Source organism: Grampus griseus (assembly GCF_964374135.1).
Source record: "Grampus griseus genome assembly, chromosome: 11".
NCBI lineage: Eukaryota > Metazoa > Chordata > Mammalia > Artiodactyla > Delphinidae > Grampus > Grampus griseus.
In genome coordinates this window covers 42,592,781-42,611,939 of record NC_139005.1, presented here as the reverse complement: position 1 = coordinate 42,611,939, position 19,159 = coordinate 42,592,781, and the positions used below count along the sequence as shown (strand labels likewise).

At 51.5% G+C, this 19,159-nt stretch overlaps 2 protein-coding genes across 3 annotated transcripts; both read right to left on the bottom strand.

Moving 5' to 3' along the window:
- Positions 1 to 5,122: 5,122 nt before the first annotated feature.
- On the bottom strand, positions 5,123 to 7,481 carry MFSD5 (major facilitator superfamily domain containing 5). Of its 2 annotated transcripts, none has more exons than XM_082666936.1 (2): positions 7,399 to 7,481; positions 5,123 to 6,720 (listed from the first exon to the last, which is right to left on the bottom strand). In XM_082666936.1, exon 2 carries the CDS (start codon positions 6,700 to 6,702, stop codon positions 5,350 to 5,352), a length of 1,353 nt encoding a protein of 450 aa, XP_082523062.1. In that variant the 5' UTR covers positions 6,703 to 6,720; positions 7,399 to 7,481; the 3' UTR covers positions 5,123 to 5,349. The 2 variants fall into 2 exon arrangements, with proteins under 2 accessions (XP_082523062.1, XP_082523063.1); XM_082666937.1 differs by having other exon boundaries at positions 7,317 to 7,435.
- A 2,827-nt stretch (positions 7,482 to 10,308) lies between these two features.
- LOC309830169 (uncharacterized protein) lies at positions 10,309 to 13,752 on the bottom strand. The gene is made up of 3 exons (XM_082666555.1): positions 13,731 to 13,752; positions 12,724 to 13,544; positions 10,309 to 10,996 (listed from the first exon to the last, which is right to left on the bottom strand). The coding sequence occupies exon 2, from the start codon at positions 13,521 to 13,523 to the stop codon at positions 13,011 to 13,013; it is 513 nt and encodes a 170-aa protein (XP_082522681.1). The 5' UTR covers positions 13,524 to 13,544; positions 13,731 to 13,752; the 3' UTR covers positions 10,309 to 10,996; positions 12,724 to 13,010.
- Between the last annotated feature and the right edge of the window lie 5,407 nt (positions 13,753 to 19,159).

Sequence of the window (19,159 nt, the reverse complement as noted above, 5' to 3'; positions counted from 1 at the left end):
GCTTTTCCCTGATGAACTCTATTAACTCATCCTTCTCTATTATTGGTTTTCTTCATCATCATCAACCTCTTTTAGGAGCTGAGGATCTAGCAGGGAAGACTATTTAAAAACAAACAACAAAAAAAAGCAATGACGAAGAATCTCAGCGCTGTAATGGTAATATTGCTGCAGGGGCTGAATGTGTATGATACATCAGTTCTCTCAGTACTCATTTCGTCTTGCTTACTCCTTAGCAGTCAGTGCTTTGACAGTGTTCTAGGACTTTTTCCCTATGTATATCTATTTGATTCTCCTGAAGGGCAGAAAACATCCTTTTTTTTTTAAAGAAGATGTTGGGGGTAGGAGTTTATTAATTTAATTATTTATTTTTGCTGTGTTGGATCTTCGTTTCTGTGCGAGAGGTTTCTCTAGTTGTGGCAAGCGAGGGCCACTCTTCATCGCGGTGCGCGGGCCTCTCACTATCGCAGCCTCTCTTGTTGCAGAGCACAGGCTCCAGATGCGCAGGCTTAGTAGTTGTGGCTCACAGGCCTAGTTGCTCCGCGGCATGTGGGATCCTCCCAGACCAGGGCTCGAACCCGTGTCCCCTGCATTAGCAGGCAGATTCTCAACCACTGCGCCACCAGGGAAGCCCTAAAACATCCTTTTTTTATGCGTCTTCTACTTCTAACAAAAAGGAAGTTCTATAGAGATCAAAAAGTGCTGACAAGGGACTTCCCTGGTGGACCAGTGGGTAAGACTCCTCACTCCCAATGCAGGGTGCCCAGGTTCGATCCCTGATGGGGGAACTAGATCCCGCATGCATGCTGCGACTAAGAGTCTGCATGAGGCAACTAAAGATCCCGCATGCGGCAGCAAAGATATGCCACAACTAAGACCCGGTGCAGCCAAAATTAATTAATTAAATGGTCCACATAAAAAAAAAAAAAAGAACTACGATAAAACTGAAAAAAAAAAGTGCTGACCAATGTGAATTTGAGTCACATAATTCAATCCCTCACTTGAATCCCTGATGTTTACAAAGAGACAGTACGGGACAGTGAAAAGAGCTTTCAACTTGAGTTTGGACAGAGGAGCCAGGTTCTAGTCCCAGCTGAATTTATTATTAATCTGTGAAATGGGGTAGTAACATCTAGCCTCGCTCCCTGCCAGGGATTCTGCCAGCCTCAACTAGAACAGATATGAAATGCTTTCCAAAGGCCCAATGAGGCTTCGCAGCCGTTAAAAGGCGTGTTTTATATATAATGACATATGAAGATGCCAGAGATACATGAATGCTTGTTATAGTCTTCCTATGGATTTCAATCGTTTTAAAAAGAGAAAACCAAGATATACTTTTATGTAAAAAACACGATATACTTTTATGTAAAAAACAAACAAGTTGCAACATGAAAGCTATGATTCATTTTTATTAAAAAGCATTCTATGCACTAGACTATAAACATTTAACAGTGGTATGACGAGCAGGCTTAAGGGAGCCTATCATTTTTTACATTTTATATTTCTATATGTATTTATATTTGTAATATATTTATACATCAATATAAATATATGTATTTTAACATTATATACACATGTATTTACATTCACATATTTATATTAAATATATATTTCTGTATTTGCATTTGACTCTTTTACAATGAACCCATATTACTTTATTGTTAAAAATAATTATTGGGCTTCCCTGGTGGCGCAGTGGTTGAGAGTCCGCCTGCCGATGCAGGGGACACAGGTTCGTGCCCCGGTCCGGGAAGATCCCACATGCTGCGGAGCGGCTGGGCCCGTGAGCCATGGCCGCTGAGCCTGCGCATCTGGAGCCTGTGCTCCACAACGGGAGAGGCCGCAACAGTGAGAGGCCTGCGTATCGCAAAAAAAAAAAAAAAATTATTAAAGCAAATGTGACATATTTTTATAACATTAGGTCTGATCCCAAGCATGACAAACTTTTGTTTGTCTAATAATTCTATTCTGTGGTTCTGTGGGGAAGTGGTGGCAAAAAATAATAAAAGCAACAAGGAGAACCACAGGACTGGGGTTAGGGAAAGTGTGTTGGGGAGTGGAACCTAGACCCAGCCAAAGGGTCATGGCTATTCACTGGGGGTAGCCATTCCCCTCCCTGAGCAGGGACTGAATTTCCAGGAAGAGGTCATTCTCCAGCCTCAGAACGCAGTACTGTCCTCATGACCCAGTCCTCCTGCCTTCTTGTCCATTGGCTCCTGGTTCCTTGGGCTGTTTCCGTTCTCCTCAGGATCACTTAAATGCTCCAAATAAAATAATTATATATCCAGCTGGATGGAAAGTCAGAAAATCAGGAGCCTCTCTTAGTGAAAGATGGTGGTGTGTATCAAGTCTGACACCAAGCTGACCTTCCCACTTGAGGAAGAGGAAATGAGTTCAAGTGGAACACACTGACACCCTCCTCAGCTGCTCACATACCCCAAAGTAGAAGGCTTCTCAGATAGCTTGATCCTGCTCTCTGGGCCAGGACCAAGGATAAACACTGCTGGGAATCACCCAACCACTGGGATGGGTTGGAAAGTTCTATACCCCATTACAGTCCCATCCACTCATTCTCACACCCAAATCTGGCTAGGCTCAGCTGGATTGAAAAAGTTAAACAATAAAATATGAACGCAAACACTTATGTAGTACTTACACTGGGGGCCAACTGCTGCTCTAAGTGCTTAATTTAATCCTCACATGAGCCCTAGGAGTAGAAACTACACCATCATCCCCATTTTATAGATGAGGAAACTGAGGCACAAGGTTGAACCCAGGCAGTCAGGCTCTGACTCCATGCTCTTCACCAGTTCCCTCTGCTGCCTCTCAGCAAGGCATCACAAGCAGCGTTCTGCAGGCAGCATGCGCCTGGTGAAGCAATCCCTCATTTGCCCCATATGGGTAAATATCCAAAGGTGGGCCAGGTGGCCACGGCTAAGTGCTCCCACACTCTTGCCCTTCTCCAGGAACAGGGCTCAGGAGGAGGGAAGAGGGCTAGAGGGGGAAAGGCAGGTAGGTGAAGACCCAGGGGACAGAGTCAGTACATGCCATATAGAAGGGGTACTGCGCAGACAGCAGGAGGCAAGGTTTGGCCTTGGCTTTGCCATCCACTTGCTACATGCCCTTTAAGTGGGTTTTCCTCTTGGGTAAAAAATTTCACCAGCACCTGGTAATACAGTGCATGGCATATAGTAGGTGCTCAATAAAAATATGTTTAAGGCTGACTGGACAATCTCTAAGATGCCTGTGAGCTCTTCACACCCGATGAGTCTTGACAAGAAGAACCCTCCCCACTCTATCTGCTACCAGCTCCTCTGAAGAAAGCTCAGCAGGGACAAAGCTAAGGGAAACTCATTAGTCTGTCTCCTCTACCCCCCCATTTCCCTGTCACTTAGGAATATGGGGCCTCCTCATGCTTCCATCAGTAAACAATTACTGTCATCCAAAAATACAAATCATTAACTAGGCTCTGGATTCTAGTCTAATAGATTTCCCAAATGGGCAGCTCTTGAAAAGCCACGTGTGAGCTAGCCTGTCTCCTCTCCAGACATTTACTGAGCACAGCCACGGGCCAAGCCCCCACTTGTGTGTATATATATGGGGGAGGCAAGGGCAAATAGGACACAATTTCCTCCTGTCTTCAAGGAGATCATACTGTGGTAGAGAGAGACGGAAAGTCTACAAATAACTAAAGTACATCGAGGTCCAGCTCCACAGGGCAGAAAGGGGAAGTGGAGTTACTGCAGCAGACTCTGTTTTAGCCTCAAGATGGGGGAAGGAAAAGATATCTGTTTTTTCATACTTAACCTCAACTTCTATTCCCTGCAGGCTGGGTGGGGGAATGTGTTTTTTCCCTTGTCTGACTAGGGACCTGAGACCACCACTCTTCCCTCCCCCTTGGCCTCACCCTGCAGGAGCACATCCACCCCACATTCCTCCTACACCAGGTGATACTATCTCGCCACACAGGTTTGGACCTGCAGCTCTTGGAAAGTCTTGCGTCTTCCTGTCTGGGAAGTAGTCTAGGACCCACGGAAAGGTCATCAACCTCTTTTCCAGACAGGTAGGTCCCTCATGCCCACCTCAAGCACATTCCAGGACACACCCTTGGGCCTACCCTCCCTCCATCCCCACCCTTCTTAACTGCTGGCTCTGCTTCCCCTGAGAAGCCCAGGTTTGGGTGGGAGGAGGAAAGGCAGATACAATCGGAGGTGAGGCAGGGAGGGGCTCACAGAACTGGTGTTCCCACTGGTACTGTTTCCTGCCCTGATGGCTCCCTCACCCTCACTCACTCTGGGTGGGGAAGAGTCAGGTACAGACAAGATCCCAGTCCCTCATCCATTCACTGCTCTCTCTCCCTGGCAGCCCTTCACTTGGGTTTCATGCAAGGATACAGGAGCTGGTGGACCCCGGTGATGCTGGACAAATGGTGCCTCTACAGCCGCAGAGGCAGAAGGCAGACAGCACACATGTGCTGAGCTGCAAGCTTGCTCCTGAAGGAAGGCTCCGGATTTGCCCCAAGGGGTGGTCACAGACGCAGCTCAAGCCCCTGGAATCTTTGCTCAGTGGCATGGGCATCCACCCCATAGGCTCCAGAGACTACCTCACCCTGGATGTGGAGCAAGGTGTTTGCTTGGCAACCGGGGAGGGTGCCTGACCCCAGAGTAACAAGATACAGAGGATCTAGGGGCCTCAGGCATTTCCCACCCATTTCTGTTGAGAAGCAATTCCACAGCTCTCAGTTTAAGCTGGAGGCAGTCTTAGGCTCTTTTTTCTTTTTTTTTTTTTGCGGTACGCGGGCCTCTCACTGTTGTGGCCTCTCCCGTTGCGGAGCACAGGCTCCAGATGCGCAGGCTCAGCGGCCATGGCTCACGGGCCTAGCCGCTCCGCGGCATGTGGGATCTTCCCAGACCGGGGCACGAACCCGCGTCCCCTGCATCAGCAGGCAGACTCTCAACCACTGCGCCACCAGGGCAGCCCTGGAGGCAGTCTTAGAGAGGCTAGAACTACAAACCTTCTGCTGGTAACCCCACCTCTCACCTCACAACCTCCAGCTGCCGTCTCATCAGAACTACTGAGGTGGGTACAGGTGAGGATGAGTAAATCAAATCGATGATCAATTAAAAGTGTTTATTTTTAAGTAGAAAGGGGGAAGAGAGTGACACAGAGGCAACTTTTGGCATCTTCTTTCTGGGCCATCACCCCCATGTGCTTCCCAACCCAAAGCACTGGCAGGAGGGGCCCCGGGACAGGATGAGGGGCCAGACAGTCGCAAAGTCACAGAGAGATCTGTACAGCCCTGGAGAGGTGAGATTCAAGGGTCCATCCCAGCTCCCTCGTCCTGGAACAGGATTAGAGCTCAGGGGCATAGGGCTCCCCGGTGGGTGAGGGCACCCGCAGCTCAGCATCATGCCTGACCACGGTGAAGAGCCCCACCACCGCCAGCAAAGCCATCACCATAACGGCGGAGCAGATGCTGAACATGTTCCGAGTGCCCGTTTTGCGATCGCTGTCATGGAGGACCAGAAGCCCCAAGCAGGCCAGTAAGTGCAGGGGCACCCGGAACCAGTTGAGGACACCAGCTTGCTCTGTCTCAGGGATCACTTTTCTCCGCAGGAAGCCCATGCTGGGAAAGTACAGCCCACAGGCTAACTCGATAAGGAGGAAGGCTATAAAGGACTCCACTGGACTTTCCTGGCCTGGGCTGGTAGAGAAGGTCAACATGAAGAGGGAGAAGACGACGATGAGGACAGCGAGGGAGACTAGGTGCATGGGCTGAAGGTGGTACCTCTTGGAGGTAGCGATGCGGTACAGAGAAGAGCCGAGCAGGCTGGCTGCCATGAAGCTGGAGAAGATGATGCCCAGCGGGGCCCCATGTGGGTCCAGCACAGGCGTCCAGAGGAAGACAAAGATGAAGATGACACTCTCAAACAGGGCCTGAATGGTGCCTAGCAGCAGCACACGACGGTCCGACAGGAGACAGCGCAGACCCCCAGCACAGGTCCTGGGGAAGGCACGCTGCCGACCATAGTTCTCTCCCCAGTTACGGAGGGCCAAGGCCCCAGCCAGAGCCAAGAGAGGGATGGCAGCCACAAAGGGTGCCACAGGCCCCAGGCCCATCCAGCAGGCCACGGCCTCAGCTGCCACACCTGCCACTACAGCCAGCACGTGATTCCAGAAGGCAGCTCGGGCAAAGGTAGCCGGGATCCACTCTGCGGGGAAGTCATGCCGTTCCACATGCTCGTGGATGTACCAGGCCTCAAAGGCCGAGAAGAGCAGGGCTGTGGACAGCCCACCAAGTGCTCGGCCCACCAGCAGCACAAAGTAGTCCTGAGAGAGTTTGGTTAGGCAGCAGAGAGAGTAAGTGAGGGAGAAGAGGACACAAGACTTCTTGCGACCCAGCCAATCCACAAGGGAGGAGGCCACCAGTCCAAAGAGGACTGTGGAGGCAAGGCCGCAGACATAGAGGATGGCGATTTGTCCCTCCAGGAAGTGGTAATGTTGATAGAGTTTATAGAGGTAGGGGGCCTGGAGCCAGTCAGCCGCCAGGGCCAGGAAGTAGACCTGATAGAAGTCCAGTTGAAACCGAAGGAAGGAGGGATTGCTGCAGGCTCTTCCAGAGGGCTTAGCCCGGCATCTTGACAGCTCCAACCCCAGGCAGGAGGCCAGGAGGACCACAAAGGCAAGGTAGGCAGTCACCAGCATGGCCGGCCCCCGGAAGACCTAGGGAGAGAACGGGGCTTCAGAGTCACATCCATTGCCCGGATAGCACGGTCAAGGAGCTGCGTGTCTAAGCACAAGGCAGCTCCACCCAACCCCCACTGCCACCTGCACTTCCCCACCCCTCAACTCCACTCCCCCGGAGCTCAGACCAGAAGGACCAGCTGGGTGGGTGGCAGGAGTGGCCCACCAGAGCGGTCTCCAAGGACACTGTGCGGCAGGGAAGGGGTGGGAGAGGGGAGAAGATTGAGCATTCGCCCCATCCTTGCCTGGTATAGCAGAGAGGGAGTTCCTTCACTAATCCCAGCCCTGCAGTTAAGGGGCTGCTGCCCTCTCCCACAGTAGCTTATGCATACAATACTTCCTTCTGTTACCTCCCATCCTCTTTGGGGAGCCCGTTTTTGCCCTCAATGTCTCGTCATCTGTCCCGGGCATCCCCACCGCCCGCGCGGGCCTCTCGAGTTGCTTCTGGGTCACGCGCGTGCATCTCAGATTCTCCCTCCTCCAGGTCAGGGCACCCCCCCCCACACACAATGCGCCCCCTAGTCCCTGCCCAGCGCCGCCACATCCGCTCGCGCCTCGCCCAGACACCATTTCACCTGCTGCCCCGGTCTGCGGGGACGCTCCGGACACGCCCGGCTCCAGGCCGCCCGGCCGCCCTGCCCGCCCTGCCCGCTCTACCTCCGGCTCGGGTTCCCCCAGCGCGCCCGCCCCTCACAGCCTGCTTCCGGGAGCCTGGGAGCCCTCTGGCCGCAGCCATGATGGGTCCCGTCACGTGACGGGGGCGCGGCGCTCAAACCCCGCCCCTACTCCGCCCTCTTGCCCCAACCGGGGCGCTGAGCTCCGGACGCCTGCTGGGGCTCAACGGGAGGCGGTGGTGGTCGCTGCTCCGGGTTTGGCCCTGTCCGCTGCCCTCCCGTGACACCCGCTCCTTCGACTCCTGGATACCTACGGGGCCCCGTGGAAGTAAAGACAGTTTCTGTCTCTTCGTCCGTGCCCTGGGTTAGGGAGCGCAGCTGTGTCTGGGAAAATGCCAGCAGTACCGCAGAGCTGGCGCTCGAGCTTCTTGAGGAACATCGCCGCCCCAAGCCGAGACAGGCTCCTCGCTTCCCTCCTCTCCCAGAGTAGTGACCTCCAGGCCAGAAGTCAGTATGGCCCAGACACCTGAGGGAGGCAGTGTGGTGTAAAGGACTTGGACTTTGGTTTGCAGACGGCCAAGGCTCAAATCCCAGCCCTGTGGCCTCGGGCAAGCCATATGACTTCTCAGTGTCCCAGTTTCTTGGTCGGCAGTCATAGGAGGGCAGCGCCCAAAGAAAAAAGGCTGAAGTTCAGTGGCAGTTAAGGGTTAAGAATTTCAGCCTTGGAGCCGGATGCCCACCCTCTGCCACTTACCAGCTGTGTTACTTTGGAAAGATTATTTAAACTCTTTCCAGCCTAGTATTATCTCCTCAAAACCCTCCAATGGCTTCCCATCTCACAAAGCATAAAATCCAAAATCACTATAATGGCCTACAAAACCCTCTGTCCCCTGTTCCACTGCTACATCTCTGACCTTATCTCCTACCATTCTCCTTCCTACGCCTCCTCCATCTATACTGTCTACCACCAGGGCCTTTGCACACTGTGCCCTGTAAAGTTCTGGTTCTTCTCCCAGATATCCACATGGTTCCCTCCCTCAGCCCCTGCAGTTCTGTCTTCAAGTGTCACCTTATCAGAGAGGCCTTGCTTGGCCAACCTGTTTGAAAAAACACCACCACCTCTGCCACAGTAACCTACCTGCTTCCTTACCAACTCTCTAGTCTCCTTTGCTGCATTTTCTCCATAGCACTTAACACCATCTGGCACACTATATATTTTGCTTATTTACTATTTCTTCTCCCTACAGATTTTCATCTGTTTTGTTCACTTGTATTCCCAGTACTTAAAGTGGTTAATGGTACATAAAAACATTCAATAAATGTTTGATGAATAAATGAAGGAATAAGTTAATACGTGTAAACTACTCTAAAAAATGCTGGTTTTTATTGGCTGGTAACACTTATCAAACAGTTATTATGTACCTAAGTTCTGTCTTAAGTCCTGGGCCAGCTGCTGTAGATGAATTGTTTAACTGTCACAACAACCCTTTAGGTAGTTACTATGATTATCCTTCAGAATTGGAAAGGTTAAGTAACATGACTAGAGTCACATGGTAAGAGGTAGAGTCAGAACTGGGACCCAGATCTTTGCAGTTCCACACTCATGATTTCTAAGAAGATTAAATGGGTTCACCCACCTGCACAGGTGATTAGCAAATGTTGGTTTTCTTTTTTAAAAAATTTTATTTATTTATTTATTTTTGGCTGTGTTGGGTCTTCGTTTCTGTGCGTGGACTTTCTGTAGTTGCAGCAAGCGGGGGCCACCCTTCATCGCGGTGCGCAGGCCTCTCACTGTCGCGGCCTCTCTTGTTGCACAGCACAAGTTCCAGACGCGCAGGCTCGGCAGTTGTGGCTCATGGGCCTAGTTGCTCCACGGCACGTGGGATCCTCCCAGACCAGGGCTCGAACCCGTGTCCCCTGCACTGGCAGGCAGATTCTCAACCACTGCGCCACCAGGGCAGGCCCTGTTGGTTTTTCTTTATACTAAAGTTTGGAGGGTAGAGGGTGGGAGGATCTGGAATTATAACTTGAGAAATACTTTCTTATGATAAAGTAAACAGCTGAGATTTATATCCTACAAGTTCCAAGTTGCCTTTATCCCTAACTGGCAAACTTCTAGAGAGTAGAAAAGGTATTGGTTCCCATGCATTTGTCTAGAAACACGAAGACTCAAAAATCATCATTTCCCAAGGTCATTCAGTGAGTGAGGGCATAAGGGATCGAAATGGCCTTCTATTCTGATCCTGGACTGAAACCCCTTGAACTCCTGACACCCAGTCTCTCAGTTCCTGGTGGTCTTTTCTTTGAGGGAGGAGGTCATCCTGAATGAAGGCAGGGAGTGGGACAGGATGGCCTTACGTGCTTTGTCTTCTGTTTTCCAGGATGGAGGCCAGTGCTCTCCATTATTGAATTGCATTTTGCTCAGAAGCACCTGACAAAGAGAGACTTTAAGGAAGATTACATTATTTTGGATTACTTTTATTGTAGGACCTATTCAAAATATGTTAACTCTTTAAGGTTCCCCTGGCCCCTCGAAGCTGTGAAGCACAGCTGGGAAATGTGCCAGCTGAGCAGCAGGGGACTGAAGGGGATAAAGGACAGCCTGGGAGTGCAATTCCATCTCTAGGACACACTTCTAGTAGAGGGCAAGGAGGGCTGGGGTCTCTGTGTGGGGAGTCACAGGGGAAGTCTGGCTTTCAGGGCAGGTGGGGAGGATGCTCTGGGAATTACTAGGAACCATGCTTACCAGAGGAGCATCATTTAAAACCTCTGTTATGAAAATGTTCAAACATACATAAAGGTAGAGAGCATAGTTCTATGAAACCCTATATACTTAATTCAACAATATTGATTTTTGTACCTTTGTTTCTTCTCCTCCTTTCTTTCTTTTTTCGTTTGCCAAAATACTTAAAATTAAATACATCACTTCACTCCATACTCAGTGTGCATCTGAAATACGGACCTTTTCCTACATAACCTCAAAGCCATTTTCACATTTAACAAAATCAACACAGATTCCTTGGCATTGTAAGTACTCAGTTCATAATTAAATGTTTCCAGCAGTCTAAAAATGTCTCTTTACAATTGGGTGGTCCCAATCAGGAACCAAACAAGGTCTCCCCACCACCACCACCAGCCATTGACTAGTTGAAGAAATCCAGTCAGATCTCCTTTAGAATGTCCCACGTTCTGGATATGTTTTCTCACTTCCTTGTTTTGTCATTTAATATGTTCCTCCACCCCCCATGTTTCTCATTAAATGGAGGTTAGCTCTAGAGGTTTGATTAGAATCATGTTCAGTTTTTTTGTTTGTTTCTTTGTTTGGCAAGAGTCCTTCACAGGTGGTGCTGAGTGCTTCAGACTGCATCACATCAGGAGGTACACGGCATGTGGTTGTGCCATTTTTAGCGATGCTAAGATTCATCAGTGGGGTCAGGTAGTGACAGCCTTATTCCTCCATTGTAAAGTTCTCCATCAACCACCATCCTTGGTTTCATCCATTGACGATTCTTGCTTTGATCAATTATTTCATTAAGGGGTTGCAAAATGGTGATTTTTCTAATTCCATATTCCTTCTACATTAGCTGGAGTTCTTCTGTAAGTAAGAAGTTTTCTCCACCACTTAGAGCTATTTGGCCACCCTGAAATATAAGTTACACAGGACAGGCAGCATAAATGCATAATTCTTTTTCTTTCTGGTTGCCAATTTTCAGAATATGAAGTTGGGAGAAAAACTTCATTTTTTAAAAGTTTTGGGCTTAGAGCTGAGTAGGGATGGATGGCCTGGACAGTGGGCAGGGGAAGAAGGGTCTATTCTGGTAGCTCTGTCCAGCCCTCACTCATTCCAGGGCATGGGGTGTTTGGGGGACAGCTGGACAATGGAGGACTTGGTGTCCTGGCCCTTGGGCAGCAATGAGATGGGCATGACATAGGCCTGGTGTGCAGGCAGCTGCAGGACCCAGAGAGAGAGAGAGAGAAAACCAGATTTTGGGCAGGCAGAAAGAGAGGTAGGAATTGAAAAACAGCTGGACCCAGAAGACAGGAACAAAGACAGAAAGGGAAATAGAAATGGAAGAGATCGAGAATGACCTGCACCCAGAAGCAGAATAGGACAAAGGAGAGAGGCAGGAGGTGAATCAAAAGACCAAGGAAGAGGAACTTCCCTGGTACCGCAGTGGTCCCAATGCAGGGGACGTGGGTTTGATCCCTAGTCCAGGGAGATCCCACATGCGGTGTAGCAACTAAACCCATGTGCTGAAACTACTGAGCCTGCGCTCTAAAGCCTGAGCTCAACTATTGAGCCTGAGCTCTAGAGCCCGAGCCACAACTACTGAAGCCCCTGTGCCTAGAGCCCACGCACTGCAACGAAGAGTAGCCCCCGCTCTCCACAACTAGAGAAAGCCCACAACGAAGACCCAACGCAGCCAAAAAAAAATTTATTTAAAAAAAAAAAAAGGAAGATTTTAAAAAAACAAGATTTTAAATTGGATGGGGAAAGGGAGGGACGAGTGGGGGAAACAGATGTAGAGATACAAGTTAGGTGAAGGCAGAAAGTCCAGGTGATAGAAACAAGGAAACAGAAATGGAGAGAGTGGTGTAGAAAGCTAGAAGGAAAGATAAGCAGAAGGATAAACAGAGATAGAAAGGAAAGAACAAAGGGTTCCAGAGAAGGAGGTTGAGAAAGAGAAGATTGAAACAGACCAGCGTCAGAGAACTTGGGGAATGTGGAGGGGTGCTTAGGGGCTTTCAGCTTAAGATCCAGTCCCACGCAGATGCCAAGGTCTATCACTTCCAGCTTCCTCTTGGTGGCTTCTCCAAACCCCCAGCCCCAGCCCCACCCGCAGGGACAGGGGACTTATGACTAGCTATGTGTGGACGGGATCACTGGGAACCTGAGTCAAGGGTTCCCAGCTTCCATCATCCCCCTGCCAGATGAGCATGGATGTAACAGGTGGGATTATTGCTGGAAGATTGAGGTCATGTGGCTGGGCGAGCACTCCGAGATTTGAGAGATAAGACATCCAGGTAGAGAGCGCCAGGTTCCTAGAAGCAAAGGACCATGAAGGATGTCATGATATCCAAGGGGAGGGAGGAACCAAGAATTCTCTGCTCAGCCTCTTCTTCTGGTCCAAGAGCCATTGACGTTCCTTACCAGGCTCATGATGAGAGGTAAGGGATTCAGAGATTCTTGGGTCATTTAGGGATATGGGTGGAGGTCCACAGGGCAAGAAAAGTGGTCCCTGGACAAAGGATCCCCTGTCGCCTCTAGAGGAAGAATCCATCTCATCCACGCAAACTGCAGAGAAGATGAGCCAGGACGGGTCTCCAGGGGAGGGTGACCAGAGGGGAAAATGGCCAACTTGCTCACCTTCAGGGGCCGTGGGAGAGGCTCTGAGAAGAACACTTTCCATTCCAGAAGTTGCGGAAGAGGAGGTTCTGGAACCAGTGAGAGCACGCCCAGAAACTAGCTTCAAAGCAGACGTCCCGGGACTAAGGAGGAGGCCGGCGGATCTCAGCAGCCAGCCTCCTCTCCCTGCCTGGGTGAGGGGTCCAGCTGATCCTTCTCCGTCCTCCAGAGCTTCTGCCTCCTCCCTGAGGAAGCAGCTGCAGAAGTGTCCTGGAAGACTGGCAATCTCTCAAGGGGCAACAGCCCAGCTAGACTATCAGACAGTGTCGAGAGGTGCGGTGTCCCCTGAAGCAGCAGCTGCAGCGGCCGGCGGAGCCTGGAGGTCCCCGGGCAGCCCCCCGGCCACGGCCACAGCTGTCACTGCAGCCCAAGCAGGAGCTGGAACAGGCGGCTTGACCCCTGGAGCAAGGGTACATGGGGCAGGGAGAGGGGTGGCAGCAGGTCAAATGCGGAGCAGAGCAGGGGCTGCAGGAACTGAGGGGACAAGTCAAGGGCGGACAGGCAGGGCAGGGAGGGCAGGGGCAGGTACAGGGTGGGCCAGGGAGGCCGGGACAGGAGGGGCAGGGAGCTGCGTAATAGGGATAGGTAGTGCAGGAGCAGGTGGCAGGGGGACAGCCAGGGCAGGGGCAGGCACAGGGAGAGGGGGGGCAGGACAGACAAAGGGAGGCAGCTGGTGGGCCGTGCCCGGAGGGTGGAGGGGGATGTTGGTGGCTGGCCTTCTTGTTCCGAGGCCCCAAACGTAGGCCCAGAGAGAAGTCCATTCAGCTGCAGGAGCGGCCAGGCTGGGGGGTTGGGTGAAGGGGAGGGCAGGGGTGGGGTCAGAGGGGGGACAGTGGGGAGCAGGGGTGTGGGCAGGATTAAACTTAAGCCACTGCTGAGCCTCTCTGAGCCTGCAGCAGCTCAGACTTCCCCAGCTAGCCCTCCGCTTCCTGGCCTGCCTGCTCCCCTCCCCTCCACTGAGAACCCACCAAGGGCACCAGACCAGAGCACGTCCTCCAAATAGCATGTGCACTTTCATGCCTCCAGTCCTTTGTTTCCACTCTTCCTTCTGCTCCCAGTGCCCTTTCTCTTTTCTCCACCTGGCGAGGTCCCATCATCTCTGAAGTCTTCCCCTTTATTCAATCAGAAAGTATTTCTTGGGAACTTCCCTGGTGGCACAGTGGTTAAGAATCCGCCTGCCAATGCAGGGGACACGGGTTCGAGCCCTGGTCCAGGAGGATCCCACATGCCGCGGAGCAACCAAGCCCATGTGCCACAACTACTGAGCCTGCGCTCTAGAGCCCGCGAGCCACAACTACTGAGCCTGTGCGCCACAACTACTGAGCCTGTACTCTAGAGCCCGCATACCACAACTACTGAAGCCCGCGCGCATAGAGCCCATGCTCTGCAACAAGAGAAGCCACCGCAATGAGAAGCCCGCGTACCGCAACGAAGACCCAATGCAGCCAAAAATAAATAAATAAATTAAAAAAAAAAAAAAGTATTTCTTGAGCTCCAGGCACCTGACACCTGCCCATCACTCTCCAGCCCTGAAGGCCAGAACGGCCGCTTCAGGCTCCCATATGGTCCCTAGAGGAGACGTCGGGAAGCAGCAACAGCACCAGCAGATGCTCTGAGACTCTGAGACTGAGCCAGGGATGTTGGTGGGAGCTGGCAGGGGAGGGAGGAAGCCTAGGTTCTGGGAGTTTCCAGACAGGGCAAATCCCAGGTGTGAGGGTTGGGGGAGGGGCTGGCTGTCTCTGGGAGCCTGACAACCAGCCTGGACAATTATTATTTGAGGGCCTGTCATGCAGCAGGCACTGGCCATGGGACAGAGCAAGACAGCTTACTTTAAAGTGAGGGGTGGGGCAGGGTGGAGACAAAAACCAAACAGGTAAACAAACAAAGGTAAACAAACAAATACATTAGCTTACTTCAGAGCAAGGGAACGGCTATGAAAAACAACAGGGTGGGGGCTTCCCTGGTGGCGCAGTGGTTGAGAGTCCGCCTGCTGATGCAGGGGACACAGGTTCGCACCCCGGTCCGGGAAGATCCCACGTGCCGCGGAGCGGCTGGGCCCGTGAGCCATGGCCACTGAGCCTGCGCGTCCGGAGCCTGTGCTCCGCAACGGGAGAGGCCACAACAGTGAGAGGCCCGTGTACTGCAAAAACAAAACAACAACAACAAAAAACCAGGGTGATGTGATGACTCAGAGAGGTGGACCCTTCAGGAGGGGCAGCTAGACAGCCCCCAAACAGTCAGCTGTGATGGCCCTTAAGGGTTTGGGAGGAGATAAAAGCACTGGCAGGAACTTCCCTGGTGGTCCAGTGGTTAAGACTCTGAGTTTCCAACCTGCATGCCACGTGGCAAAAAAAGAAAAAAAAAAGTGCTGGCCGACCAGGGGAGAGCTGCTTGAGGCTGAATGGAACCCAGGTGGCTGGACTACGAAGAAAACTAAAGCTGAGAAGGGTATAAGGAGGGCTGGAGGTTGCAATAGAAGATTCAGTGGTCGGGGAAAGCGCCAGTGAGAAGTGACATTTTAGCAAGGACCTGAAGAAAGTGAGGGAGAGAGCCATGGAGATAGCTAGTGGAAGAACATTCCAGAGACGGGGGACAGCAAGTACAAAGAGCAAAGGGGAGAGTCAGATGGCACAGGCAGAGAGCCAGGTAGAGGCCCTGGGAGCCACGGCAGTGACTTGGATCTTATTCCAAGGAAAAGAGAAGACCACTGAGAGTTTTAGGTAAGAAGGGTGTATGGGTCTTCTTGATCCTACACCTGCCCCTGGTTAGAACGTTCTGCTTCCTGTGTAACTGATACAACCATTTTGGAAAACAGTTTGGCATTATCTGGTAAAAATTGAGATTTCCTGTACATACATTTTGACTCTTAGTTTTACGGCCTAGAAAAACTCTTGCATGTATGTACTGGGAAACACACACAAGAATGTTCTTAGTGGCATTATGATAGCCCAGACTGGAAACAACTCAAACTTTCACCAACAGTAGAATAAAACAATTAACTGTGGTATATTCAAGCAACTGAATGCTCTGTAACAATAAAAAAGACAGTTATGTGCAACAGTTTGGATCTCTCTCACAAACAAGAAGTTGAGCAAAATAAGTACGACACAAAAGGGTAATACCGTGTCATTCCGTTTATATAAACCTCAAAAACAGGCAAAATTAAGTAATATTGATTAGGGATGCATACATAGGTGCTAATCCTGTAAAGAAAAAGAAGGAAATAATTATCACAAAAGTCAGGATGGTGGTTACTTTTTAAGGGAGGGAGGGGATGGTGGGAGAGTCACATGGGAACTTCTGGAGCAGGAAGTACTCTATTTCTTGACCTGGATGCCAGCTGAGTAGGTATTCGCTTTATTCCAATTTATTCTGTACACTGTTCATAATATATTTCTTTACTCTTTCAGAAAGAGGAAATAGAAGTACTGTTTCTTTCTCCACTCCATGCCGCCTCATTCAAATCATTATGCTGAAGTTAGATACTGCCGAGTTCATACACCTATCTTTCCCACTAGACCTCGAGTCAGCAACCTTCCCTGTCACTGGTCTGGCACCTGTCTGGGCCTGGCATACAGCAGATGCTCAATAACTGTTTTCTGAATTGGATTGAACTGAACTGATTTTTTCCAAGTCTCTCATCTCATGGAGAGGTGGGCAGCTGCAGAAGAGGAGGAAGCCTGTCGTGGTGAAGAGACCTCAGGACCACCAAGACCTAGGTTCCCATCTTAGCTCTGCTATGTGCTAGCTGTGTGATGCTATTGGGCAAGCTGCTTAACCTCTCTGGTTCTCAGCTCCCTCCCCTGTGATGGGGTTGATAATAACTGCTACTTCTCTGGACTGCTTTGTGGATTAAATGAGTAACGTACATGCCCTAGCACAACGCCTGGCACATAGAGATGGTCAACGAAGGATAGCTTCCCAACACCCTCCCCCCAGCCCCACATCTTTTCTTCGAAGGGGTTCACTAGAAAGGGCAGCCAGACATCAAATATGGTCCCAGAAAGTGGGCCCACATCCTCAGGGCCCCTCAGGGCTAAGGCGGAGATGTAGTCTGGAGGAGAGCTGGCAGACAGGGAGATCCCACTGTAAGTGAACAGAACCCAGGCTGTTGGTGGGAGCTGGCAGAGGAGGTAGGACACCAGGGTTCTGGGAGTTTCCATCCAGGAGAAGTCCCAGGTGTGGGTGCAGGGGTGCCAGGCCTGCCCCACCCAACACCCTGGCCCCAGGGCATGTAGGCACAGGGAGGAAAATGGGTCAGAGCAGGGCTGGAACTTAACCCCATTGGTCCCATGACCCTTTGCCAGCTCCGGAGGAGGCATGGCCACAAGAAGCCTGCTCCCTCCTGCAAAGGACCCTCCATCCCTTTTCTTCAGAAAGGAAGAAGCTTGGAACCTCGGTGTCTGGGCAGGAGGGGCTGGAAGCCCCCCAGTGGACAGAGGAGAGATAACCCCATAACCCGGGATGGAGGTTCTGTACAAAACGGACTGCTGCACCCACCCACACCGGGCCTGGCCGCCACCTGGAGCAGTCAGCTCACAAACTCCGGGCAACTGTGGAAGCAGACATGCTCCTCATTCCAGGGAGTGGAACAGGTCAGGGCTGGATCCCAGAGGGGGAGGGTGCACGGTCAAACAGATCAGAGTAGAAGGGTTTTCTATCTGGTGAGGCTCCAGCCAGGCAAACTCAGGAATCCCTCAACCTGAGGGATTTGCCAACAATGTGCGGCCTTGTTTTCTCTATGTAATCTCGGGCCTATGCCTGTGGATTCCTCCTCCCTATCTGTGCCTCTGTTTCCCTTTCTGGAGGAAGAGATGAAGGAATGGGTGGAATCATTCCAGGGCAGGATCACCAGGTGTCCCAGGGTCCTGCTTTGGCCATTAGGAGGTGCTTACCATCCCTCCCTTGTAGCATATCAAAATCCAGGTGAGGAGGGACCTTCTTCTTTCTGGGGGAGCAGGGTGGCTGGGAGCCAGGACCCTGATTCCAGGGCCTTTGCACATACTCTTCTGCTGCCCTCCCTTCTCTCTACTGCCCCCCCACCCCCCCGCAAAACTCTTTTCTAATCTCCTTGGCTGGGGGAAAAGACTCTTCTACTATCCATTCTCACAGCACCTTATACCTCTCCACGCTGGTTGTCACTTGCACTTTTGTGGGTGATTTGTTTCATGTCTGACTCCTCTACCAGACTATGAGCCCGCAAGGGCAGAGACCATACCCAGGGCCTAGCACAGTGCTTGGCATATAGCGGATGCTTAATGAAGATTTGTTGAATTAATGAATGGTGCATGTTCAGGGAAGAAATTCCTAGAGTTGTTTAGGCCAGTCCTAAAATGCTGTGTTTCAAAATCAAGGCCTTATTCTATGTGGGGATCTGGGCAGCTCTGAGGCTGGTAAGTATCTTCCACACACAAACTCATTCACCAGGAGAACCAACAAACTGGCAAGCAGCAACATAGGCCTGATACAAGGGGTGGAACTGAGCAAGCACCCAGGGCAAGGCTGGCACCAGCCTCGGCACGGAGCAGGCCTGGGGGAGGAGGTGGGAGAGGAGGGGAGGAAGGGAAAGAAGACACATGTTGTACGTGTTTTCCTCACACTCTCCCTGGGTGCCTCTGGTCTCCAAGCCCTGATGGTACTTCTGTGCCGTAATGATGTCCTTGGGGGTTGTAACATAGCTCCCCCCACCTCCCAAAGACATCTGCCAGCCACCTCTGAGCGTGGCCTAGGACATCCTCCCAGGACCAGCCTGGGCATGGGGAAGTTGCCTGTTCAGTGTCCTGATGCTGATGGGGAGCCGGCAAGGGTGAAAACTAGGGGCGGGCAATACGGTAAATCAGGGCAGCTGGGACAGATGCGTGGATCCTTTTCCTCTCCTCACAATCTCTCCTTTTGGTCTTCGTGATGAAGGGAGCAAAGGAAGCCTGGTCCTAGGGCCCCCAAGATATCATTTTCTCCAAGTTGCCAGGGTGACCAAGTGAAGCAACCACAAACAGAGCAAAGCCTAGAACTGGGGATGACCCAAGAGAAAGAGAAATGAGGGGAGCTCTCTCTACCAGTTTCCAGAGTGGGAGACCCCCTTCTCCAGCTTCCTCCGAGAATCCCTGGACAGAGCACAGGCGGCAATGCAAGATGGAGAGAAGAATCTGAACCCCTCACAATGCCCCTCTTCTCTGCTCCCCAGTCTGCCTGTTTGGTTTGACTTCCAAACCGCTGCAGCCCACAGACCCCAGTCATTGGGTCCTGGGGAGAGGCGGGGGCGGAGGCGAGGCAATCCCGAGGGGAGGGGCCGGCACAGGGCGGGTCTTCCTGGGCATCGCCCCCTGGCTGCTGTCGTTGGCTGGGGACCGTACAGGCTGCCAGAAGGGCGGAGCCACAGTTACCAAGACAGATGGAC